Below are 26,717 nucleotides of genomic sequence, written 5' to 3'. Positions count from 1 at the left end.
AGCGCCCAGGCCCAGAGTTCAGGCCCACGACCGGACCCCCCCCCCAAAAAAAAAAAAAAGAAAAGAAAAGGCAAGCAGGGATAATCGGCAGGCCAAGGTCTTTACTGCTAGAAGTCAGAGGGGTCCTTGCACAGTGTCCTCATGAAGGAATGAGATGCCATGTATTGGTAAGGAGCACAGATCTGGGAACATGCATTTGTATCAACTGTTTCTCAGCCCCTGCCCACCTGTGCCCCCTCTATCTGGCCAGGCATCTCAGCCTCACCTGGCACCTTTCCTGAAAGTAGCAAGCTAATCCTGTAAGAGCTGCCTGGCTGGCCGCCTCAGCAAGCCTGCACAGCCACCATGCCAGTCCTCCCCCACTGCCAGGGGCTTAGAGGACTGTCCTTTGAGTCAGAAGGAGACCCAGCTACTGCCCTGAGCGGCCCCTTTAAATCCTTGGTGGATTCTCGAGGTCGTGATGTCTCTAGGAGGATTTGCTTTCCCTGATTGGATTGGCCTCTTTCTGGTCCCTTGTCCCCTATTGCAAGTACAGGTGGGCACTTCTCTTCTACCCTTCACCTCTTCTTCCAAGGGTTACTCCTTTTCTAAGAGCTGTTGTTTAGGCTGCAGGCCCAGACCAGAGCCCCTGCCCCCTCCTTGCCAAAACTGCTTCAATCAAGCAGCTCTGCCCTCTGTTCTAGAATGAGGAGAAAGGCTCTTGCTGCTCTAAACAGGAGATGAAGCAGTACCCTGGGAGAGAGTGCCTGTTACCTGTTTCTCTTTAGCCAGAGCCCGTGCCATCATTCCCCACTGCTCTCATTTCCATGGCAAGTACCTTCTTTCACCTAACCAGCAGTCCACTGGCTGCAATGGCAGGGAGCCCAAACCCAGCACCAGGGCCATTCACACTCATCCCAACGGCTCTTGAGCTGACTGCCCCCAAAGCCCCAGCTGCCACTTTCACTTCTGTCTCCTGGGACCCCAGAGGGAAGTAGGGTGGGGAGGTGGAAGGTGACACATTAACCGTCCCAACCGCCCCCACCTCTTCTCAGCAAAGGCCTCTTCTGATGGCCAGGGGCCCCTGTCCACCACTCTTGCTAGATGACTGAAATGGGCTTAGATTACAGTGTCAGGGTTAGCTACTGTGGGAAGGATGATAGTTAGATAATAGGAAGGAATTCCCAGGTAGGAGACATTTTCTGGGCTTCACTGTTGGAAAGGATATGACTGAAGTGTAGATGCTATAATGGTCAAAGGGAAGTTAAACTTCAAGGCAGGTAGAGGACTGGTTGTCTCCCACTGGTAGGAGTACAATGCCAGGGCCTCCCTGCCTGCCCATGTGTCACCAGGTACCCATGCTTGATTGGGTGGCCTCTGACAAAGCAATTTGGAGCACCAGAGATGACTCTGAGTCCACGGGTTTCACCCTGAGAAGTTCTCTGTAGTTCAATATCTTACTTGCTGCATTGGGTCATGTTCTCTCATTCTGTACTTTTGGGCATGGATTCTAGAACTGATAGGAAAGCTCCATCCCAGCCTGCTGCTGTGGCTCATCTTTGGCACTAGCAGGAGGAGTGGGTTTTGAGAGCTGCAGGCTGTGGTGTGGCCTTCACACTTTGCCCTGGGAACTTTACTAGATTCCTGTAGCTTCAGTGAACATTTCTTCCTCATGATTTTACCCCACCCCATCTGGCAGGCTGGAGGACCAACTGAATGGACTGAGCTCTAGACCAATCACTGGAGATGTTTAGACATTTGAGGGTGCCATTTGGAGAGAAAGAATGGGGCCAGAGGCCTGAAGTTCAAACTCTACTTGGGGTTCCTAAATGTCATGGGATTTTGGATAGGGGTGACCCAGACCCTGGAATGGGAAGTTAAGCTTGAAGGAATAAGGTCAAAGACACTATGCAAATCTCCATGCAAATGAGCAGTAGTGAGTCATTGTTGCTAGGCCTGCTGGGGTGGGGTGAGACACAGGCACAGCTTGGGTTTCAGAACTGGCCTGGCCCCACCAGTGACATGGCAATGACCTTGGGCCAGACCATGGCAGAGACCCTTAGAGGCCCCCAGCACTGATCTGAGTGGTATTCCAGGTATGTGAGAGGACTGGGTCTGTTGCACCTCTGCTTTGGGGTCCTGTGTGGCTCTCCTGGGTACCTGCCTTGGCTGGTCATGAGGCTTTGCCAACTCTTGGTTATCTGGTGGGAGGTGACTGCTCCTAATGCACATCCCCCATGGTCAGCCCATTCCTACCATTCTCTATTCTCCATGTTGTCTTTTCTTGCCAGCTGGTAAATAATGTGTCCCACCAGGCCATCTCTGGTTACCTTGCCATGGACTCATACCATCCTGACTTCTCGTCTTCTTTTTTTTTTTTTTTTTTTTGTCAGTCATGGGTCCTAAACTCTGGGCCTGGGCTCTGTCCCTCAGCTCAAGACTAGCGCTCTACCCTTTGAGCACAGCACCACTTCTGGGTTTTTCTGCTTATGTGGTGCTGAGGAATTGAACTCAGGGCCTCATGCATGCAAGGCAAGCACTCCACCACTGAGCCACCTTCCCAGCCCCTGACTTTCCTTCTTTCTAGCCTTTCCACAGAGCATGGGAACAGAACCTCTGGGCAGAAAGAGCTCTTGAAACTTTACTGTCTGTTATGCTGGCTGTTAGGGTGACACTGGAGGGGCATTGTCTAACTCAGAGTCACACAGAGGAGCTGGAGCAGGGACTAGCACCCAGACCTGGAGTCCCAGCCCAAAGTCCTGTGTTTCCCCTGATCATTGCCCAACATCATTCACCCCTTTTCTACAAGAACTCAATCTCCTGTTGTGTCCCTAATTATGCTCAAGGTCATTTTGGTGGCTCTAGGAGCTTTCTCTGTGGTAGGGGAGACAACCTAGAGGCCAAAAAGGGAAGACCAGACTGGTAGGGAAGTGCAGGAGCCTCCATAGGCAGCCATACAGCCTCACAGCTGCAGCAGGAAGGATGAGAGCTAGACCACAGGAAGGACAGGCTGGGCTAAGGAAATAGTAGAATTTGCTCTGGAGACAGACCCTCACTGGAGAGGCATCTCCTGAGTAGAGAACAGGATGAGCCTATCCCAGGAGGTTTGCCAGGGAGGAGAGGGCGGAAAGCTTTGGGTGGAGCATGGGAGAATTGTCCAGCGGAAGCTGGGGGAGGGCTCCTGACCCTGCTCCCCACACCATGCCAGAGGCTCTTCAGGCTGGTCCTATCCCTTATGTGTTTCCGAACCTCAATGCCTGTCCCTAACTTGTGTTTGTAGGTGCCTGGGACCTTAGACCACCCCACCCATGCCCAGCTTTCCTAGACTTTCCCCCCTTAGCCCGCCCCCAGGTCCCCTGTCAGTGAGTTAAAATTAGCTCAGTGCCCAGGCTAAAAATAGCCCCTGCCCAGCCCTGAAGCTGCTGGCTGGGGGAAGGGAGTCCCTGAGGGAGGGGAAGACGGTGGGAACCAGGTTTTGGGGTAGAGAGCCTGCCAGACTGAACTTTGAAGGGTTGAAACCGGGGCCAGGCTTTGGAGATCTGACCATAGGACTGGCGTGGAGAAAGTGACTGCCTTGGGAGGGAGCAGGAGCAGAGAAGAGCAGGGGAAGGCGACTTGAGAGGCTTCGGGCCCTCGCCCAGGGGGTAGAGGCCTGGAAATTTGGGGGAGGGGAGAAACACAGTGGCAGGCTCAGGCTCTGCCTTTGCTCAGACTTCAGAGGGGCAGTACCCCCTACCCCTATTGCCTCTGTGAAGGAAGGACTTCCTGGGGGACCATGGGAAAGATGCCCCGAGTCGCTGGCCTGGGTGTTTGGGGTGAGTCACAGATTCATCTTGGATCCACCATTGTCCAAAGGTCCTCAGTCTTGGTGTCTGCTTTGGAGGCAGCCCCAGAGCTGAGGTTCAGAGAATGACTGAGAAGTTGTTAGTCCTCTGGACAGGTGGGGATTGAGGACGGATCAGAAGTTGAGTTAGGCAGCTTGATCTTGGAACCTACTCTGCTCCTCTAAGGGCCTGCCTGCCCTTTGCAGGCTTGGCAAAGCCAAATGCTCCTTCTCGGGACCCTGAGGGTCCCTTTGGCTCTCCCTGGCCCTCTTCAAGTGTGGGACCCGCCCTTCCTTGTCTCTTGGCTGGGCCACAAGTTCTCAGAGGGCAAGGAGGGTGCCCAGTGCTAAACCAGAGTCCAGATCTGAGCCTGCCTACTCTCCCTGCTTCTCTGGGTCTGTCTGGTCACCTGATAAACACCCTCTCCTAGTCTTTCTTCACCCATGTCTCACACTACCTTCTAACCTCTCTGCCACTTTCCTGTCTCTGTTCTTGTGTCTGTGTTTCTGTCCTCTTCCACCACCACCCCTCCCATGTCTGCCTCACCCACGCCTCCTGCCTCCCTCGTTAGTGAGCAGGCTGCTTGAGGCCGCCTGACTGTGGGGGTGACAGGTGGATTGGATTGTCACCCCCTCCCCCAGCGCCTGCTGCTTATTTCATGCCCTGCAGCCCAGCCACAGGGAAGGGGCGGGAGGAGGGGTGGCAGCTGTCTCCAGCACCTCCTGCCTTCCCCTCCAGTCCCCAGCCTGCAGCCCCAAGCAGCCTGGGAGGGAGGGGATGAAGGCCTGCCTAATGAGAGATCCTTTTCTCACTGTGGGGAAGAAGTCCATTGCTCTGAGATGTAGGGCACCCACTCAACCTCTCTGGGCATCTGCTCCATTTTGACCCATGCTGGGGTGGGGACTTTGGGAACAGATGCTCTGAATCTGGCTCATGGCCACTGGGGCAGAGGATCCATAGGGATAGAAGAGAATAAAGAAGAAAATGTGCGTCTCTCCTGAAGACCAAGAGGGAGGATTGAGGATAGAATTGGAAAGGAGTCCTGTAGCTCCTCAGGCAGGACAGCCCAGCTCAGCCCTGATGCAACTGCTGTTCCAGGGGGGCTGCCCTGACCCTCCCCTCAGGCTCCCCTCACACAGGAACTGAGATAGCATCATTCTGAAACCTGAGAATGGTTTGACTATTGCTCAGGTACTGGGAGGTGTTAACACTGGGGAGGCATTAGCCTGTTTCTTCTTCCATACTTCCTCCAAAGCAGTGACCCTTTAGGGTTCTTTTTGCATTTCATTTGTACTTCATTTGCATATAAACACAACCCCCAGTTCTTACTGGGTCTGTAGCCTACTTGGAAAAAATGGCTTCTCTGCTGCTGCTCTTTCTTCTACCATAAATCCTGGGGCCTCTTCCATCTCCACAGGAAGCCCCCTGTCCAACCCTGCCCTATCCTAGGAGTTGGTTTGTCTGAAGCAAGCAACTGGAGCCTTCCAAGGCACTTGGAAGTGGCATGGATGATGTCCATAATCTGTGCCTGGGGTTGCTATGGGGGCTATTAGAACAGGAAGGCCATCCTGGGGGCCTCCATGGCTTCCATAGCCCAAGTTCTCCTAAGCCCCTGGCAGATAGAGCCAAGCCCAAGGTTTAGGGAAGAAGCAGCCACTGGCCAGGGCATTGGAGTGGGCTTCTTAGAGGAAGAACAGGCAGAAGAGGAGAGATGGAACAGGACCAGGCCAGGCTGGAGAGCAGAGTCCACATCTGGAGAACAGATGCCCAGGCCTCTGGCTCCTGGCAGTTGGTTAGGTAATTAGGCAGAGGGCTAATTAAGGAGGGCCAGGTGTTCATTAAAATCTCCTAATGGGATAAGGAAGCTTGGAAAGGATAGGCCTCCACACCTCCCAGTAGGGTCAGTTTAGGGTCCTTTGTGCCTGTCTTGGCCCTAGCCATCCTTCTTCCAGTGTCACAGTTGAGTTCATGTTCTTGCCCAAGGGCAATGTGGAATGGATAACAGAAGAGGAAAAAGGCTAGTACAGACTGAGCTTGCTTTATTGGAGAGCTTGTGGTTAGATAGGAGGAAGGACTGCCCAAGGCAGGAACATCTCCTCCCACCTCTGGAAATGTTGACAACCGAGGGAGAAGAGTAGGGAAAGGGACCTAGGAGGCATAGAATTAGCAGAAGTGTTCTGAGCTACCTTGGAGAGAGGAGGGATAGAGGGGGCCTGGTCTGACTTCTGTCTGTCAGAAGATACTCAGTGGATCTCTATGGCTTCTCTGCCTTTTCAGCCCTGATCCCTCTCACATCCCAGCTCCCCCAGCATGAGGCGGGGGTGTGGGGGGGGTTGTAGGAGATCAGCCAGGGAGCTGGTTGCCAGGAAACAGTTGCCTAAGCAACCCCATCCTCTCTATCTCCATGTGCTTAGGGCTGCTCCTTAGAAGACTTTAGAGTCTCACCCTCTGTACCAGCCAACCTGAGGCTAGGGAAGGTTGCAGACTACTAACCAACCTGAGGGTGGCAGAGGTGGTTTGGAGGGTGGTTGATATCCAAAATGATAAGGTTTAAGAACAGATGGTAGAGAAAAGTTCTAGTTGCACGGATGATTAAAGTAAGAAGAGCTGTACTGCAATGAGACTGACAGAAGTTAGACTGCAAGAAGGACTTATATCACATGATCATAACAACAAAATAATCTTTTCTTCTCATATTTCCTGAGCTCCTTTGTATTGGCTATAGCATATGAAAAAGGCAGATCTAGGAGGCTGCAATGCTGGGTAAGAAATGTATGCATTATCCTGCCCATGTAATTGTAACCCCTCTGTACAGTATGTTCTCAAATAAAATAAAATTAAATTAAAAAAAAAGTCAGATCTAGTTCCTGCCCTCATGAAGTTTCAGTCTCATAAGGAAGCCAGCGTTCAATAGAAGCACGGAATTGTAATTATTTACATTTGTGGTAAGTGCAGGAAGACTTCAGGAGTGGCCTTTTGAGGATGATGAGAACAGTGAGAGGTTTTCTTCCAGCGTGGTGGTGATTGTGCTGACCATAAGCTGAGATTCCATTTCAGCAACTGCTTGTGACCAAGGGTGGTGAGAGGCAGACCAGCAAGCGGGAGTGAGGAGGAGGACAGCTGCAGGAGCAGAGGGGTACAGTCTAGATGGGGGCCAGAGAATCCAACTTGGTGGAGCTGGGCATGGTGGTGCATGCCTGTAATCACAGCACTCAGGAGGCTAAGGTAGGCCGCTCATGCATTTGAGGACAGCCTGGGCTAGATAGTAACTTTCAGGCCAGCCAGGACTACAGAGACCCTGTCTCAAAATAAAACACAATACAACAGAAAGCTAACTTGTCATAGGCCCCAATGCCCTCCCATCTTTGCTATCCCATTGCAAGCAGTTTTTAGATTGCCCCCACAAAGGGTGTTGGGGTTGGTCAGTGGGAGTTCAGGGTCATGGGGGCTGATACTTGTTCTGGGCTAGTTAAAGCTAGTTGAGCCGCTGGTGGTATTCTAGGATGTATGTGCGGGTGACGGGAACTGACTATGGTGCATGTTAAGGGCAAGGATAAGGATAGAGGGGTCTTTGAGGAGCGTCAAGGAGCTATGCTGAGGGGCAGAGCAGGGGAGCCTGAGAGAGCAGCCCTGTGAGAGTCCAGATTCTTTCTTCTCTTCCTTCTTGGCACAGCTAGGATGCTAGGCTGAACTTTAGCATGTACTGTGGAATCTTGGGACCACAGTGTGGGACTAGAAAGATGCAGGGATGCTCAGCAGCCACTGGTGGTGGAAACTGGGGGTAGAGTCCTCTGTCATCTCCGTTGTGGCTCTGCCCAACTTAGATGGAGGTCATGTGGACACTAGAGTCCACCTCCTTGTGCTCTGCGATGGACTGTCTGGGAAGGGTCTTCACAGAGGGGACTCCAGAGGGGAAGGCTGGACTTCTTTGGGTCAGGCTTCTCCCAGGACACAGCTGGAATGGCTTTAGCAAATATGCCCACCTCTACCATCTTCAAGAAAGTTCCACCCTTGATTCAGAGACTCCTGGAATGATAGAGCTAGAGTCATCTCCATCCCATCCTGGGCCCTTCTAGTCTCCAAGGGCCCATTCAACTTAGGTGGCCCCATACAGACCTGGTAGCATACATCTTTTCTGACTTAAACTGAGCTACTATCCATCTGCCCCTCTTATCCCATGGTTTCCTCCAGAGATGCACAATGCAGGGTTCCCTTTTTGCTGCTGTTGACCATGGGGCCTGAACTCTGGGCCTGGGCGCTGTCCCTCAGCTCTTCAGCTCAAGGCTAGCGCTCTACCACTTGAGCCACAGCACACTTCTGGCTTTTTCTGCTTATGTGATGGTGAAGAATGGAACCCAGGGTCTCATGCTTGCAAGGCAAGCGCTTTACCACTGAGCCACCTTCCCAGCCCCGGGTTCCCGTTTTTTTTACCTTGGCTCTGAGAATAGGATTGTAGGCCATTGAGTGGGTTACAAGTATACCAAGATGGGGCCGGGCGCTGGTGGCTCACGCCTGTAATCCTAGCTACTCAGGAGGCTGAGATCTGAGGATCGCGGTTCAAAGCCAGCCCGGGCAGGAGAGACCGTGAGACTCCTATCTCCAATAAACCACCAGAAAACCGGAAGTGGCGCTGTAGCTCAAGTGGTAGAGCGCTCGCCTTGAGCTGAAGAGCTGAGGGACAGCGCCCAGGCCCAGAGTTCAAGCCCCACGGCCGACAAAAAAAAAAAAAAAAAAACAAGTATACCAAGATGGGAATCCTATGGTAAAGAATGGTCAAGAATGGAAAACTACTCAGATTGGTGTCTTAGACCTGGCCAATACCTCTAGGGCAGGAGTTAACAGAGTGAGCCCCTTTTGTACATGTAATTCTGTTGCTTTCAGCTGCTTGCACACTGCCATGGTAGAAATGAATAATTACAATGGACTGTATGGTCTGGAGAGCCTCAAATACGTTAGCTGAAAGTGGAGTGAAACATCTAAAGGACAGTTCCTAGGCCCTGAGTTCAAGCCCTAGTATCAGCCCTAAATAAGGAAAGAGAAAGGAAGGAAGGGCGAGAGGGAGAGAAAAGAAGTGAAGAGAAGGGGCTGGGAAGTTGGCTCAGTGGTAGAGCGCTTGCCTTGCATGCCTGAGGCCCTGGTTCAATTCCTTAGCACCACATAAGCAAAAAGAAAAAAGCCGGAAGTAGCGCTGTGGCTCAAGTGGTAGAGCGCTGGCCTTGAGCTGAAGCTGAGGGACAGCGCCCAGGCCCAGAGTTCAGGCCCCACGACTGGACCCCCCCCAAAAAAGAAAAAAAAAAAGAAGAAGTGAAGAGAAGAGAAAAGAACATCAACCATGCATACTGGGCACCAGTGGCTCATGCCTGTTATTTATTTTTTTATTATTTTATTTTGTTATTTTTTTTTTTTTTTGTCAGTTGTGAGGTCTGAACTCTGGGCCTGGGCACTGTCCCTCAGCTCTTCAGCTCAAGGCTAGTGCCCTACCACTTGAGCCACAGCGCCACTTCCAGCTTTTTCTGCTTATGTAGTGCTGAGGAATCAAACCCAGGGTCTCATGCATGCAAAGCAAGCATTCTACCACTGAGCCAATTCCCAGCCCCTCACACCTGTATTTTTTTTTTTTTTTTTTTTTTGCTGGTCATGGGGCCTGAACTCTGGGTCTGGGTGTTGTCCCTCAGCTCTTCAGCTCAAGGCTAGCGCTCTACCACTCACTGGAGCCACAGTGCCACTTCCAGCTTTTTCTGCTTATGTGGTGCTGAGGAATCGAACCCAGGGCCTCATGCATGCAAGGCAAGCACTCTACCACTGAGCCACCTTCCCAGCCCTCATGCCTGTAATTTTAACTACTCAAAAGGCTGAGGTCTGAGGATTGTGATTCAATGCCAGGCCAGGCAAGAAAACCTGAGACTCTCATCTCCAATTCAACACCAAAACAGCTGGAAGTGGAGCTGTGGCTTAAGTGGTAGAGTGCTAGCCTTGAGCAGAAAAGCTCAGGGACAGCACCCATGCCCTCAGTTCAAGCCCCAGGACTGATATAAAAACTCCAACACTCCAAAAGAAAAAAATAATTGCTGATTTCTCTAGAATAGTCACCTGTTTCTGTGTATTTAAGCAGCAAAGCTTTCTTCAGATAAATATTTTAGGCCAAGGCCCACTGAATAAAGCAGATTGTTGCAGAGGAGCTCTGGTTGGAGATTGGGATTCTGTAGCACCAAGCCCCATATAGTAGGACTCCCCAGGGTTCCCAGGGTTCCCAGTTCCATGTGAAGAACACTGCTGTGAGTTGGGATGCTGTGCTGGCACCAAGCATCCCCTGGCTGTTGCTTGTGGCTGGAGCAGACATTCCTCAATGTACTCTCTACACTAAGATCCAGAATGGGAGCCCTGGTTCCAAGCCAGAGGGGCAGCTGGGGAGCCAGGGTAAGCTCTAGGGCAAAGAAGAACATGTTCTTCTCTAATACCCAGACCCTGAGAAGCCAGGAGCTCTATGTCCTTGGTCTGATCTGGAGCCTGATGGCAGCAGTGATGGTGGGGCAGAGCCTGGACCAGGGTCCTGAGCCTCTGCATGAGCTCAGCTTGGCATACCATTGCTTCAGGTAGCCTCCACTGTCTCATGTTGATATTGGGATACATGTATCTCCAGATTCTCACAGGTGTTGTGAACTTTATCTACTTCTCCAAGGAGCAAGCTGGGGATTACAGGTGCTGACAGACCTCTTGTTGACTTTCACCTTTCAGGACATTGTACATAAAGTCACATAGACCATGAACTGAGCACCGATCCCGGACTTTCATGAGCACAGCGTGAGGTGCACTCAGACTTGCCACCCATCAGCCCCTCCCCTCCCTAGCATTGAGGACCTCCAGAGAAGATGGGGAGGAAAAAGATTCAGATCCAGAGAATCACTGATGAACGAAATCGACAGGTGAGGAAGTTCTAGATCCCCACAGGGCGGGTGAGGTTAGGAGCCAGCTGGCTTCTACACTGCCTTTTTCTAGCTCTCCAAGAGGGCTACCTGGGAGAGGAGGAAGACAAGAGACTATGACAGAGGAGGTGGGTTTGAGTTGGGAGAAGAGCAGGCTCTACCTCTTGTGCCTCCACATTTTTGTCCCAGGCTCCATTACAACCAAATGAACCTGGATCCCCACCCCAGAGCCATATCTGGGGACTTCCTATCCCACCTTCCCAGTGCAAACCTTTTACTTCCTTTCACCCTGAGAGTCTTTCTGCTTTCTCTGCTCCACTGATCTCTCCTTAGCCCCAACACAGAGGTGTGGAGTCCTAGACATCTAGATCCTCTCTCTACTACGAGTTGGCTCAGAGCTGTTTTTGGCCATTGCTAATTGAGGGTTGCTAGCTTTTTTTGTTCCATACATCAGGGACTCCTGAGGGTCGTGTCTGTGTCACACCAAGCACGGGGACTCTTTCATAAGAGTTGTATCTAGCTGCCTATAGACAAGGACTCCTGGCAGCCCTTGACTGAGCTAGACCAGGCTGCCTACTACCACTCCTGCAGGTGACATTCACCAAGCGCAAGTTTGGACTGATGAAGAAGGCGTATGAGCTGAGTGTGCTATGCGACTGTGAGATTGCCCTCATCATCTTCAACCACTCCAACAAGCTGTTCCAGTATGCCAGCACCGACATGGACAAGGTGCTCCTCAAGTACACTGAGTACAACGAGCCACATGAGAGTCGCACCAATGCTGACATCATCGAGGTGGGCCTACATGTGCAGATCACCTTCTGTCTATATCTACATGCACTTAGTAATCTCTCACCTCTGTGCACGCACAGATAAACCCACCTCCTCTTAGGCAAACCCAGGCCTGGAGGAGGAAAGAGAGTAAAGAAGGTAGGGAAGGGCCAGAGATTTCTGGCTCCCAGGTGGGGAGGTCTCTGACTCTACCTCTTCCCTTTGGGGGTCTGTCTGCCAGAGAGCCTTTCTGTCTTCTCTCAGGTTAGTTTCTGCCTCTTCCCCTTTCTCTATCCTTTGGACTGCTCTTGCATCAGACTTTTCCTTTTTATGTTTGCTTATTTGTATCTATCTCTGCTGTTTCATCTCTGACTCTTGGTGGGTCCCTATGGCTCTGTTTTCTGTTTTAAGAGAGTTGACATTGTGAACTGTTGAAGGACACAAGCTTTGGAGTTCAGCTCTGGCCTTTACTGGCCATGTGGCCTTGGCCAAGTGCTTTGGCTTTTTTGAGTCATGATGTCGTCCTCCACAGAAATGGGGCAGTCCTCCTATTATGGTTTTTTTTCTTGGGGGGGGGGTCTGGTCGTGGGGCCTGAACTCTGGGCCTGGGTGCTGTCCCTCAGCTCTTCAGCTCAAAGCCAGTTCTCTACCACTTGAGCCACAGCGCCACTTCCGGCTTTTTGCTTTTTGCTTATGTGGTGCTGGGGAGTCGAACCCAGGGCCTCATGCATACAAGGCAAGCACTCTACCACTGAGCCACCTTCCCAGCCCCTGTCCTCCTGTTATGGGTATTCTGTAAATGCATTTAAGAGACCTAACTGTACTTTTTTTTTTTTTTTTTTTTTTTTTGGCCAGTCCTGGAGCTTGAACTCAGGGCCTGGGTGCTATCCCTGAGCCTTCTTGTGCTCAAGGCTAGCACTTTACCACTTGAACCACTTCACCACTTCCAGCCTTTTTGTTTTTGGTCGGGGCTTGAACTCTGGGCTTCGGCACTGTCCCTCAGCTCTTCAGCTCAAGGCAAGCACTCTACCACTTGAGCCACAGCGCCACTTCTAGTTTTCTAGTGGTTTATTGGAGATAAGAGTCTCATGGACTTTCCTGCCAGGGCTGGCTTTGAACCATGATCTTCAGATCTCAGCCTCCTGTGTAGGTAGGATTACAGGTGTGAGCCACCAGCACCCGGCTCACTTCCAGCTTTTTTGAGTAGTTTATTGTTAAGAGTCTTAAGGGGACTTTTTTGCCTGGGCTGGCTTCAAATCATAATTCTCAGATCTCAGCCTCCTAAGTAGCTAGTTTTATAGGCATAAGTCACCGGCACCTGGCCTAACTGTACTTTTTTTTTGGCCGTGGCTCTGTCTCAGTTCTTCAGCTGAAGGCTAGCACTCTACCACTTGAGCCACAGCACCTCTTCTAGTTTTGAGTGGTTTATTGGAAAAGAGTCTCACGGACTTTTCTGCCCGGGCTGGCTTTGATCTGGGATCCTTAGATCTCAGCCTCCTGAGTAGCTAGGATTACAGGTGTGAACCACTGGTGCTGGGCAAACTGTACTTTCGATATAGTTTTGTGGTAAAGAAAATGGTACCTAGGAAGCCATAGGCCTACTCACAAAGATTTGGAGAAAATGGCCTGGTTTTTATGTTAGAAGAGACAGATCTACTCTAGACTAGAAAGTGGACATTGCATTCTTTTGAAAAACAAAGTATCTGTGAAAGTATTCCAAACCTGGCTCCAGTGGCTCATGCCTGTAATCCTACCTACTCTGGAGGCTGAGATCTGTGGTTCAGAGCCAGCCTGGGCAGGAAAGTTAATGAAATTCTTTATCACCATTATCCACCAAAACACTTGAAGTGGAGCTGTGGCTCAAGTGGTAGATGGCTAAACTTGAGCAAAAAAGCTCAGAGTTAGTGCCCAGGGCCTGAGTTTAATTTCTAGATCCCCCCCCCCAAAAAAGAAAAGAAAAGAAAAGAAAAGAAAGTATTCCACATATGATTGCAGCCTTGGGTCTCCTGCAGACTCATAGTGTACATACTTCTACTTTGTGGAGGTTACTGTGGCAGGTAAAATTCATGTGAGAAGCTTTGGCCTCTGGACAAGAACAGTGTGGGGGTGGTAAACATCAGGAGCTCAGTAAGTGCTAGTTTCCTCTTTGCTTTCCTCTATCTTGTTCCTCTGCCTCTCTGTCCCTATCCCAATATCTCTTTTCTTATGAGCTGTTCTCTCATTGGGATAGGGGCAAATCTCCACTGACTATACCCAATCCAACTCCTTGGGGGAGTGCACATTGCCTTCTAGCCTCTTGGCCTTCTGGTCAGGCTAGGGCTGGCCCAGAACACCAGCCCCTCAGCAGTCACTGGAAGCCTAATCTCTGCATCCCCATAACATGGAGTATTCTCTCACCTAGCAGTGGCCTAGAAGTACTGTGGGGTAAGGGGAGGGAATTCTGAGGAAGGAGCTGAGGACATCTGGGAACCCTGGGGAAGGTGGTTAGACAAGAATAGGAATCTTAGGGAGGGCTAGAAGGAACTGAGAGATAAGACAAGAAGGACCCTTGCTGACTGGCTGACAAGTGGTGCGGTTACAGACCCTGAGGAAGAAGGGCTTCAATGGCTGCGACAGCCCCGAGCCTGACGGGGAGGACTCACTGGAACAGAGCCCCCTGCTGGAGGACAAGTACCGGCGCGCCAGTGAGGAGCTGGACGGGCTCTTCAGGCGCTATGGGGTGAGCCCCACTCACTCTCTCTTTCTGTTGGCCCCCTTCTGGCCCCTTCCCCCCAGGCGCTGCACAAGAAGCACAGGGAGTGTGAGAGCCCCGAGGTGGACGAGGTGTTTGCCCTGACCCCCCAGACGGAGGAGAAATATAAAAAGATAGACGAGGAGTTTGATAAAATGATGCAGAGTTATAGACTGGCCGTGAGTAGTCGCATGGAGGAGAGCCTCCCTGTGGTGCATGGTGTGGCTTCTCGCCCGGCCCAGCCCAGGCTGCCTCTGATGGATGTTCTGCTCTGAGCCATGCTGGGACTAGTGGTGACGACCAAGGAACTCCCAACTTTGATTGTGATAGCCATTTGGCTCTTGCTGAGACACATCTTGAATGGAGCACAAGTCCTCCTCACTAGCAAGAAGTATGTAGATGACATGCTGTCCTTAGAGGATAGGAAAGTAGAGTGTGTTCTGTATCGGGTCATTTTGGAGGAGAGGCCCTCTTGGGCTGCTCTGGTGCCCCTACCTAAGGTACTCAGCTTTGTTCAGGGAAGTTGATAAGGGAAAGGCAATGAGGTGGGTGCAGATTCCCTCTGCAGCAGGCCAGCTGGAAGGGTGAATGTCAGTGAAGCAATGTCCTGACTGTGACACAGTCCTTTAGCAGCTGTGTGTGTGAATTTGGGGCTGTCCTCAGGTCCTCTAACCTGCTCCCAGTGTGTCCTGCCTGGCTGAGGACTAACCCATCTCCACTAGGGGTATCCCTGGTTCCATCTGCAGTGAGCAGCACCTTGCCTTCTGGGCTAGAGCTGGATCCCACAGTGTTCCTGCCTCCATGGGGAGAGGCAGGCAGGGCTACCAGAAGACCCAAGCTAGGGAGCTCATAAACCAGAAGATCCCTTGCCTGCCCTCCCAGGGTGAGTGTGTCTAGGAAAAGGGTTGACTTGGCCTGACTTTACCCTCCATCTTTCTGTCTAGTCAGCTGTACCAGCTCCCAACTTTGCCATGCCAGTCACGGTGCCTGTGTCTAATCAGAGCTCACTGCAGTTCAGCAATCCCAGCAGCTCTCTGGTCACCCCTTCCCTGGTGACATCGTCCCTCACAGATCCACGACTCCTGTCCCCACAGCAGCCAGCACTACAGAGGAACAGTGTGTCTCCCGGCCTGCCTCAGCGGCCAGCTAGTGCAGGTGAGTAGACTGGAAAATGTGTAGGTGAGGTGGAAATGAGGTGTACAGGGGACTCTGGCATTTCATTTTCAACAGGGAGGGAATCTTTCCTTCTCATGGCATTCCTAAATTTGGCTCCTGAGGGAAGGGCATAGGACTCCTTTTCCTGGGTTCCTCTTCCTGTTCAGTCCCAAGACTAATTATAGAAGGGGGAGTGCTATTGGCTTATCATGGTTCTGCTTTTTTCCCAGGCGCCATGCTGGGGGGAGACCTCACCAGTGCTAATGGAGCCTGCCCCAGCCCTGTTGGTGAGTGCAGCTACTTTTCACCTGCCTGGGAAGGTCTACTGCTTGGTGGTTTCAGGTCAAAAGAGCCAGGGGAGAGCAAGGTGACAGGGCTCAAACTCGAACTAAGTCCCTAAATTTTGGTGCCTGTACTAGTAGCTGGTGTTGGATGATCAACAGAGTTGAAGGCTTAGGGAAGGCTGAGAAAGCTGAGAATGGAGCAACATTGCTAGTTGGAACAGAAGACCCAAGATTTTTCAGTTGAATAGGGGTGTCTGGTTGGGATCTGAAGGATGGGAGTGTCTGGCCTTGCGTAGAACAGTAGGCACAGACTTGAGCATGCATTCCCATGCACACAGGCCTTTCCATTTGTGGAATATGTAGGCATAGATGCACACTTTCAGGCAAGCACACATATAGGAGCCTTCCTCCTCCCTCCAGCAGCTGACAGCCCTCCTGCTCTGTGTGCCATCCGTCTGGGTGGCTGTGACTTCTAATGTCACTATTGACGTCACTCTGACATTCCTGCCATTCCCAGAATGATCTGGGATTTGGGATGGAAGCAGCCACACACTTTTAGGGTATCAGTATGCTCTTATGGGACAGAGCATGGTGGCATTTTCTGACTTCAGTCACCCTCACATCTCTGGACGTCAAAATGTCCCAGCTCAGTGGCAGCTCAGCAGGGTATTGGGGGTATGAATGAATACTCGCTTCTTTTCCAAGGAAAAGGTAAGAGAAATGCTTTCAGACCTTGCTTGAAGGCCTTTGAATGCAGCATGTGGGAAGCAAATTACAGTCCTGCTTGGCCTCTAGCCAGTGGTGTGGCCCTGGACAAGTCATTACGCCTCTCTCATCCAGGCTCAAGTTTCCTCTTCTGTACACAGGGCTATTAATGCATGTCCTGTCTGTCTTGTAGGGTTAATGTGAGGGCTAAATGAGATAATATGTGTGTGCAAGGCCTGTGTACATTGTGGAGCGTGAAATAGACGTAAAAGATAGTTATTATGCCTGTTATTACTAGTCTAATTATGGTGGTGGCTGTGTCATCAGTTCCCTCCTGCCAGTAACAGCTTCACCACCAACAAATGGCCTGTCTTCCTCAGGCTATAGGCAGTTCTTCATGTGCTGATCCCAAGTACAGCATCCCCCAGCTCATGGCAAAGGGATCAGTCCTGAGTGGTTAGTCCTGGTGGCCAGGCTCTTCACAGGTTCATTTTGGGTCCTGTTTGGAGGTAGAATGTGGAATCTGAGAATGCTGGACAAAGAGATAGTGGGAAGAGGCTTGGCCACAAGGCTTCTTCCTTGTCCATGGCGAGTCAAAAGGCAGTGATCGTTTCTAGTTCTGCCTTCCAACCTTAATGCTCCCACTAGCCAGTTTCATCAACTGTGGCTTTGGTTTAGATTCAAGGGTGTTCACAGGACAGGAAAGCTTTAGGGGATACCAGGCAGCTAAGCACCCACTCAGAGCTTGAACATGGCTTTGCGAAGTTCTCAGTGTTAGGAGTAGTAGCCTTAAGTACTTAACAGGGCTGAGGGCCAAACTGATGTTTTTCTTTCTCATCATTTCACTTCTGCAGGAAATGGCTATGTCAGTGCTCGAGCCTCCCCTGGCCTCCTCCCTGTGGCCAATGGAAACAGCCTAAACAAGGTCATCCCTGCCAAGTCTCCACCCCCACCTACCCACAGCGCCCAGCTTGGAGCCCCCAGCCGAAAGCCCGACCTGCGGGTCATCACTTCCCAGGGAGGCAAAGGGTTAATGCATCACTTGGTGAGTGTGTATCAGGGCTGTAGCAGAGGGTGGGTGTGAGGAAGAAGAGAAGAGAAAACTTGTAGCAGGAGTGATAAAGGTTAGTCAGTTAGGATTTCTCACAAGAGATCATGAAAGCATGGCTTTTTATAAGCTCTGTCTTCCCCAGGACCCCTTATGAGATTAGAGCACAGAAAATCAGCCTAAGGGCAACAGAAAGGGACAGGGGGTGGGAAAAGGTTCTGTGGTGGGGAGAATACTAGAAGGTATTCATATTATAATAGGATAGTGGGGACCAGATCATTGGTTAAGGTCAGAATGTAGCATCTTCTTGAAATGAGTTCAGGAGAGCTCTGTCCTTCTGGGCCAGGGAGAGTATCTTGCTCTTAGGCAGAAGAGAGAGCATCCTGCTCTTAGGCAGAAAGGTGAACGGATGGCTATGGGGGGAAGGCAGAGGCCAGACACTGAACCATCCACTTGGTTTTATTTCTGCTCCCAGACTGAGGACCATTTAGATCTGGTAAGTGAGGCTCTGAAACGTTCATAGTGTCTTTGAATTCTGGATTAGCCTATGGCTCTGCAGCCCTGCAGCATGAAGTATATGTGTCTTGTCCTTTCACCTGTATGCGTAGTTGTGTGGTGTTTGATTATTTGCTGGAAGCTATGCTTACTGCCAAGTGGGATACTAAGGTGAATGGGGCAGGGGCAGGGGTTGATATTCATGCATGTATAACCTGTGTGTGTGCATGGATGTCTTTGGGATGTACATTCATTGAGATGTGTCTATGTGTATCTAGAAAGGCTTCAGAGTTCCTGATCATGCTGCTTCAATTCAAGCCTTGGATCCCACTAGCCTTATGACTTCACTTAGGCCCATATAACATTCCTGAAACCCAGAACAGGAGCCTAATCCATAAGAGGGAAAGTCCAAGAAAGTCAGTTTCCCCAGGGAAATGAGTGGATGCCCAAGCCAAAGCTGGAGTTGTCCTTAGTGGGGGCCTCCCTGCCTTTGTTTTGTCCTTGTGCTCCCTCTTACACTCTGCCTGTCTCACCAGCACCCAGCACCATACACAGCTACTCCTTTTTTTTCTCCCTCCCTCCCTCCCTCCTCTTTCTCACACTTACATATTTACCGGCAGCCAGGAATGGGGCGGGGGCTTCTCTCTCCCCAGCTCCCTGACAGGAGGCCAGAGAAGCTGGAAAAGGCAGGCAGACTTTGGCGGCCAACACAGCGGCAGTTTCGGCCCCAGTGTTGAATTGGAATAAACAAGTGACTCAGCGGCAGATGGAGCTGACAGCCCCACACACGTGTGTGCATACACGCAGGCACACGCCACTCCAGGCCCCACATTCCCCTCCCAGATGCCAGCACACGTTTTCCGGGGCATCTGCTGCAGTGTGATGGATGGAGAGTAGACTCTGAGGACCTGGCCACAGGAAGAATGTGTCTCTTGCTTTTATCCCTTTGCCTGAGAGCCCAAACCAGTGTTGGTGTTGGGCCAAAGGGCCAGCACACATACCTTCCTTTGCATGTATGCAGGTGTGAATGAATCTGTGTGCACACATTTCTCTCTGTGGCTCTTTGTGTCTGACTGCACCATATTGTGTATGGGTATTCATGGAGTCTCCATGCTAAGTAAGGCACTGCACCTTGGCCTTGGAATTCTGAGACCGCACTTTAGTATGGATGGCTAGCCTAAGGCAGCCCATCCATCCAACTGCTACCTCCTGACAGTTAGTTTTCTCTTACAGAACAATGCCCAGCGCCTTGGGGTCTCCCAGTCTACCCACTCGCTCACCACCCCAGTGGTTTCCGTGGCAACGCCGAGTTTACTCAGCCAGGGCCTCCCCTTCTCTTCCATGCCTACTGCCTACAACACAGGTGAGTGTGTGACACCTCTGCGTACACTTGGGACAGGTGAGTGACCAAAGGAACAAATTACTAGCTATACCATGGAAACCCCAAAATGAGGAAGGCCATTGATTGCTCCACTGGGCACAGGTGGCTCATGCCTATAATCTTGGCTACTTAGGAGGCTGAGATCTGAAGATCCAAGTTCCAAGCCAGTTCCAAGCCTGTGAGACTTTTATCTCCAATTAACTACCAAAAAGGCTGGAAGTAGAGCTGTGGCTCAAGTGGTAGAGCACTAGCACGAAAGCTCAGAGATAGCACCCAAGCCCTGAGTTCATATTTCCCCCTCCCCCAAAAAAGAACACTCAGTTAAACTTGAATTTCAGATCAAATGAGTGGTATCTTAATTTAAGTGTATTCTGTAGACATTCCTGTGCTAAAATATGTCCCAAAGACATACTTAGGCTATAAAAATTACATTATTTTGTCTAAAATTCAAACTTAATTAGGCATCCTTTATTTTTATTTATTTGTTTATTTATTTTTGCCTATCCTGGAGCTTAAGCTCATGGCTTGGGCACTGTCCCTGAGTCTCTCTGAGCTCAAGGGTAGTGCTGTACCACTTGAGCCACAGTGCCACTTTCAGCTTTTTCTGTTGATGTGGTACTGAGGAATCAAACCCAGGGCTTCATGCATGCTAGACAAGCACTCTACCACTAAGCCACATTCCCAGCCTGGCATCCTTTATTTTTATTTATTTGTTTGTTTATTATTTGGTCGGTCGTGGGGCCTGAACTCTGGGCCTGGGCGCTGTCCCTCAGCTCTTCAGCTCAAGGCTAGCACTCTACCACTTGAGTGCCTCTTCTGGGTTTTTCTGCTTATGTGGTGCTAAGGAATCGAACCCAGGGCCTCATGCATGCAAGGCAAGCGCTCTACCACTGAGCCACCTTCCCAGCCCCCTTTCTTTTTAATATAGGGCCTCATGGAGGAAGGAAGGAAGCCTCCAGTGTGAGGAGGAGGGGCAAAGGGCAGAGGTGGCTTGAGCTGAATTATTTAGGCCAACCAGGCTTTCTAGACTACATGTTTGAGGAGTGGGGAGTGAGACATGGTATGGCATACACAAAGGCTTCCTGGGGAAGGAGAATGAAGGGATGAGGAAGAGGAGACAAGAAGGGTAAACTGGCCAGAGTGCACTTGCCAGCTTCCTGGGCAAGGGTAGAAGAGGAGAAAGCGACACCACCACCACCCCCACTGCACCCCCCACCACGTTGACTTGGTGGTAGAATAATAAAGGGGAGGTAGAAGACTGGGGAAGTTGGGAAGGCATGTCTGAAGGTGAAGAGTCTCAAGTACATGGGAGAGGCCTCTGGATAGAAGAATTCAGACAAGAGTACCTAGTGCCTAGCTTGTTCTGGATCTCCAGAGCTTGTTCTGGCTGTATCACCCACTCACACCTGCTTGGGAACAGCCTTACACTTTACCATCCTTGCTCCAGGCTGCTGCATCAAAAGGGACTTCCTGGCAGGGAAAAGGAGTGTCACCTGGTTTCACAGCATTTGTGCACAGTGGGCTCCTTCCCACTAAGGAGACCTTTGTCTTCCCCCAGGCCTCTCTGATGTGAGTGTTTTGTTAGGGCTGTTTCTGTGATGAAAGTGAACTAGACCAGGAGACTCTACTCCATTTCCTCTTCATTCCCAAGCCCCATCCCAGAGCTGAAGCAGGTTAGGGACAGATATCAGTACACAAACAGGTACACATACACATTCCAGCCTCAGTTCTCAGTGGCAGGTAAGAGAATTGGAGGACCTGCGTCATACTGAGGCCAGACTGTGATGCTGGAAAAAACTACTGTCCACATTGTGAGCCACTTGTCCTTCATGTATGTACCCACATACATACCCACTTCCGGTTACTGTGTCTCATAGCTCAAATGGAACTGCTACCAAAATGGTCTCCTGTGGGCTGAGCTTCTGTGGACAAAGGGACTGAGGCCTTGTCAGCGCTGCTGTTAGGGTCAGGTCAAGGAGAAAAACTCTCTTCCTCCAGGCTGGAGTGAGGCAGGGTGGACCTGCACACTTGGTGGAGGGCAGCTTGGTCTCATTTTCAGGTGGTTTCAGCTGTTTTCTGATTCCAGCAGTTTTTGTGAAACATGAAGGCAATTAGTTGGTGTCAGTGAACCTGGGACAGGTGCTAGCTGGGCGGTCTTATGGACTCCTCCTTGTTACTGTGGTGTGAAAACAGTTTCTGCCCTCGGCCTACCTTCCGAGCCCTGTAGAGTGGGCTTTCTCATATGCTCTCACTAGCCCAGGCTTCAGTTGTTGCTACAGGAGTATCTAGTTTAGATAGTTTAGGTATTTTCAGGTACCCTCAGTATATAAAGAAAACTCCAGTGAACACATGGGTGTTCCGTTGTTCACTGTTTAAAGTCCTGGCCTCTGTTCAAGTTCCGGCTGGGGATGATGTGGCTGTGGTAATGTTTTGGGTAAAAGATGAGCCTGGCCCCTTGTTGACACTGGCTGGAGATATCTGGCTGTGGAGGTTCTGGGAGCAGACTGAGGGGGCAGCCAAGTGGCCCAGGGCCAAGTTCCTCCTGGCTCTTGGGATCCAAGCTTCCCAGTGGATACAGTGGTTGAATGGCCAGTGCAGGGCAAAGAGTTAGGTCTTTTCTGTGCGTTCTCTGAGGTACTTCAGGCAAGGCACTGCCTTGGGGTCTGGCTTGCATGTATGTAAAACATGAAGTAAAAATAATTGGTTCTTGGGCTGGGAAAGTGGCTCAGGTGTAGAGTGCTTGCTTCACATGCATGAGACCCTGGATTTAATTCCTCAACACCACATAAGCAGAAAAACCCGGGAGTGGCGCTGTGGCTTAAGTGGTAGAGCACTAGCCTTGAGCTGAAGAGCTGAGGGACAGCAACCAGGCCCAGAGTTCAGCCCCACAACCAACAAAATAAAATAAAATAAAATAATTGGTTCCTAAAAGATAGAACGCAACAACAATAACAACAATATCAGTTCTGGTCAGGCACTAGTGGCTCATGGCTGTAACCCTAGCTACTTAGGAGGCTGAGATCTGAGGATCATGGATTGAAACCAGCCTGGGCAGGAAAGCCTGTGAGACTCTCTTCTCCAATTAAACACAAAAAGCCAGAAGTGCAGCTGTGGTTCAAGTGGTAGAGCACTAGCCTTGAGCAAAAAAGCTTAGGAATAGTGCCCAGGACCTGAGTTCATAAAACAAACAAAAAAATTATTCAGAGCCCCCATTTTGCCCTTACTCTGCTTTTTAAATATAAAGTATTTCTATTACTTGGGAGACAGAGATCAAGATTAGGGAGGATTGCCAGGTGCTGGTGTTCTATGTCTGTAATCCTAGCTCCTCCAGAGGCTGAGATTTGAAGATTGAAGTTTGAAGACTATTCCTTGTCATCACCAAAAAACTAGAAATGTAGCTGTGACTTAAGTGGTAGAGTGCTAGGCTCGAGCACAAAAGCTCAGTGATAATGCCCTTAGTTCAGGCCCCAGAACCCAAACCAAAAAAAAAAAGGAGCGAGAGATTAAGGAGGGTTATGGTTTGAGGCTAGCTTGGGAAGGTTAGTGAGGCCCCCAGTCTTTTTTTTTTTTTTTTTTTAAAGTTTTTTTTTTTTTTTTAAAGTTTTTTTTTTTTTTTTTTTTTTTTTTTGGTCCAGTCGTGGGGCCTGAACTCGGCCTGGGCGCTGTCCCTCAGCTCTTCAGCTCAAGGCTAGTGCTCTACCACCTGAGCCACAGTGCCACTTCGGATTTTTTTTCTTTTTGCTTATGTGGTGCTGAGGAATCGAACCCAGGGCCTCAGGCATGCAAGGCAAGCGCTTTACCACTGAGCCACCTTCCCAGCCCGAGGCCCCCAGTCTTAACCAACAAGTACAGAATGTGTGCCTATGGTTCTAGTTACCTGGAGGCATGAATAAAATGATCACAGCCTGGGCAAAATCACAAGATCTTATCTTAAAAATAATTATAAATGGAAAAAAAGAAGGGCTGGAGATACATGGCTCAAGTGGTAAAGCACCTGTCCATAGGCATGAGGTCCAGTACTGCAAAATTAGCAAAGAAAACTATGTAATAGAGAATTCTGGGGTCTTGTCCAAGTCATGGGGTTTGAACTCAGGGTCTGGGCACTGTCCCTGAGCTCCTTTTGCTCAAGGCTAGCACTCTACTGCTTGAGCCACAGCTCCAGTTCCAGCTTTTTCTGTTTATGTGGTACTGCTTTATGCATGCTAGGCAAGCACTCTACCACTGAGCCACATTCCCAGCCCCTCTTGTCCAAGCCCTCTTGCCACCAGCCTTCCCTGTGACCTGGGGCTGCAGGTGCTTTATTTGTAACATCGGAATAGGTAAATCTTTAAAAGCTTACTATGAGCAGGACACCATTCTGTGTGTCTTCTATGTCCTTAGTCCTCCCAGCAGCTGTGCTGTGCAGTGCACTAGAGATAGGAGTAGGATTACTGTCCTGGTTTCTAAGCAGAGTATAAGTAACCTGCCCAGGTTCACTCAGCTGGCTTGTCAGTGGAGGTAGCCAGGAAGTTTAGCTCATGCCTTTCACCTTATAGCTGTGTTGCAGAGATAATACCATCTTCCCTACACAACCAGCTGAATGAAATGACTCCAACTCATGGCAACGTAGCATAGCTTAGGATGACTGGAGGGGCACCCTCTTGCTAGCATGTCCCTCCTGCTCTCACGGTGTTGGATCTGTGTAGCCTCAAGGAGGACATTTCTAAACTGTCCTTTTTTTTTTTGGTCAGTTGTGGGGCCTGAACTCTGGGCCTGGGCGCTGTCCCTCAGCTCTTCAGCTCAAGGCTAGCACCCTACCACTTAAGCCACAGTGCCATTTCCAGCTTTTTTCTGCTTATGTGGTGCTGAGGAATTGAACTCAGGGCCTCATGCATTCCAGGTTAGCACTCTACCACTAAGCCAACTTCTCAGCCCCATGCAACTCTACCACTTTGAGCCACAGTGACACCTCTAGTTTTCTGGTGGTTAATTGGAGATAAGAGTCTCATGGATTTTCCTGGGCTGGCTCTGAACAGTGATCCTCAGATGTCAGCCCCCTGCGTAGCTAGTTACCGATGTGAGCCACCAGCACCTGTCTCCCTCTTGCACTTTTGCAGAACATCACCCCCGGTGCACCTCCCCTCCCCTAGGCCCTGAGGCTCCTCTGCTTTCATAGTGTGTGGGTTGTATAACAGACACGATACATGTCCCCTGTCTCTGCGAGCATGGTGGTTCTAGTCCCTGCTACTGTCTGAGCATGCATGGCCTGTAGACTCATGGGGCCTGCACAGAAGGTGAGATGGTAGTGGCAGCCTTGCTTCCAGGGCTTACTGCTCTGCTGCCTCAGAAAGGCAATGAGAGCTAAGTGAAGAGACTTTATCTAAAGTATGGTAGACCTTCCCTATCTACCTACCTCTCCTTGCCTTGCCTTTTCCTAATTGTCATTATAAAAGTGATACCTACAAATGATTTTTTTTAAAGTTCCACATTATGCTAAAAATCACTTTTATTTATCCTGTTTTTTTTTTTAAAGCACCTCATGATTACTGACTTGTGCTTCTAACTCTGAGTGCCATTTTTATGGGTTTCTTGATTCTTCACATAAGTGGTTAAACACCACCTGCCTCTCACCTGCAAGGCCCCTCACAGTCTCTCCTTCCTTTTCTCTCCTACAGATTACCAGTTGACCAGTGCAGAGCTCTCCTCCTTACCAGCCTTCAGCTCACCTGGGGGACTGTCACTAGGCAATGTTACTGCCTGGCAACAACCCCAGCAGCCACAGCAGCCACAGCAACCACAGCCACAGCCACAGCAGCCACAACAGCCACAGCCACAGCAGCCACAGCCACAGCAGCCTCAGCAGCCGCAACAGCCACCTCAGCAACAGCCCCACCTGGTCCCCGTATCTCTCAGCAACCTCATGTGAGTCCTCAGGAGGCTTTCCACAGGGATTCCAAGGGGGGAGGAGAAGAGGGTCCGCTGGAGAATGGGTCCCCTTCAAGTATTCAGTAGATAACACGTGAGGTTGTGTAGATGTAAGTGGTAGCCTTTGGCCCACACAGATCCAGGAGACAGCTTTAGCTTGGGCCCCTCCCTCCAGCTAGCCCAGGGAGATATGAGGGTGGAGGGTGTGCTGGGCACAGAAAGTGTCACGGGATAGAATGGGACTAATATTACTTATTTCCCTCTCTCCCCTTCTTTTGACCCTCTTCTCTCTATCCACGTGTCTCTCCCTCTTTCCCTTCATACATCTCTGTCCTCTCTTGCTCTGTCTTGTATCTTTGTCTGTAATTCACCCTGAACCCTATTCCCATTGCCTGCCTCCAGCCCAGGCAGCCCCTTGCCCCATGTGGGTGCTGCCCTCACGGTCACAACTCACCCCCACATCAGCATCAAGTCAGAACCGGTGTCCCCAAGCCGTGAGCGCAGCCCTGCGCCGCCTCCTCCAGCTGTGTTCCCGGCTGCCCGCCCTGAGCCTGGTGACGGTCTCAGCAGCCCTGCAGGGGCATCCTATGAGACCGGGGACCGGGATGATGGACGGGGGGACTTCGGGCCCACACTGGGCCTGCTGCGCCCAGCCCCAGAGCCAGAGGCTGAGGGCTCGGCTGTGAAGAGGATGCGGCTTGATACCTGGGTACTGTAGCGTCACCCTTCCTGTCTGCCAGTGTCTGCTACACCCAGGGACTGCCCCATGTGCCCCCAACCTGTTTTTTCTCCCACCTGAGAGGCCTTGTGGCCGGGTAGCCCTTCCACCAGCCCTTTGGGGCCAGCACCACTTTCCCCTTTACCCCTCCAAAGGCCCACCTTTCCTCCCTCCCAGCATCAGATCCGTGCTTGATGACCCTCACAGCTGGCCCTGCATTAGAGCCCTGGCCTCATGGGAGAGGGAATGGGGTGTACACTGAAGGCAGGGCCTCCCCTCACCTCCCCTCTCCATCTCCTCTCTTCACAGACATTAAAGTGACGGTTCCCACCCCCCTCCTCTCAGCCTCCCTGATGAAGAGTTGACAATCTCACCGCCCACCCCTCCCTGTCCTGGGCTCCTCCCGCTCCACCCCCACTTCCTTTCTTGTGCTCCATGTCCTGTTGACGGTTACATTTGTGTATAATTATTATATTATTATTATTATATTTTTTTTAATTTGGATTCTCGCTTTGGAGAGAGGGATGCTCTCATCCCCTTTCTCACCGCCCCCCACCATTTTCACTGGTGGGTGCTCTCTTTTTGCGGGAAGGGGGGGGTCACTTTGCACGTTGTACACATATGCTGCAGGAAGGGGGTGGGGAGCCCGGTACGCCTTTGGGAAAGGACAGGTGCCGAGCCCTGCATGTGGAGCCCTCCCACCCCATCCCCCAGACAGAGGGAAAGAACCAAAAACTACCAAGCAACAAAAACCCATACCACAGACTGAACCCCAAAGTTGGCTTGATGGTGGGTTTGT

The 26,717-nt window shown here is 50.8% G+C and overlaps 1 protein-coding gene across 7 annotated transcripts in view; it reads left to right on the top strand.

Annotated features, from left to right (window-relative positions):
- The window catches only part of Mef2d (myocyte enhancer factor 2D), a 33,420-nt gene extending 7,004 nt beyond the window's left edge, over positions 1–26,416 (top strand). For 2 of the 7 annotated variants that reach the window (XM_069990184.1, XM_069990187.1), the window contains exons 2-12: positions 10,539–10,726; positions 11,318–11,521; positions 14,079–14,216; positions 15,173–15,383; positions 15,614–15,670; positions 17,227–17,417; positions 17,896–17,916; positions 19,149–19,278; positions 24,951–25,197; positions 25,603–25,909; positions 26,228–26,416. In XM_069990184.1, the coding sequence (XP_069846285.1) occupies positions 10,673–10,726; positions 11,318–11,521; positions 14,079–14,216; positions 15,173–15,383; positions 15,614–15,670; positions 17,227–17,417; positions 17,896–17,916; positions 19,149–19,278; positions 24,951–25,197; positions 25,603–25,909; positions 26,228–26,239 (1,572 nt within the window). In that variant the 5' untranslated portion in view covers positions 10,539–10,672 and the 3' untranslated portion in view covers positions 26,240–26,416. Of the gene's footprint in view, positions 1–1,971; positions 2,076–10,538; positions 10,727–11,317; positions 11,522–14,078; positions 14,217–15,172; positions 15,384–15,613; positions 15,671–17,226; positions 17,418–17,895; positions 17,917–19,148; positions 19,279–24,950; positions 25,198–25,602 lie in introns of those variants that run through there. The other 5 variants (XM_069990185.1, XM_069990189.1, XM_069990191.1 and 2 more) reach the window with 5 other exon arrangements.
- Positions 26,417–26,717: the final 301 nt, after the last annotated feature.

Source organism: Dipodomys merriami, unplaced genomic scaffold (assembly GCF_024711535.1).
Source record: "Dipodomys merriami isolate MVZ:Mamm:240054 unplaced genomic scaffold, mDipMer1.0.p SCAF_392, whole genome shotgun sequence".
In the NCBI taxonomy this organism is placed as follows: domain Eukaryota; kingdom Metazoa; phylum Chordata; class Mammalia; order Rodentia; family Heteromyidae; genus Dipodomys; species Dipodomys merriami.
The sequence above is the reverse complement of the archived record's forward strand: the minus strand, read 5'-3'. Positions and strand labels throughout refer to the sequence as shown.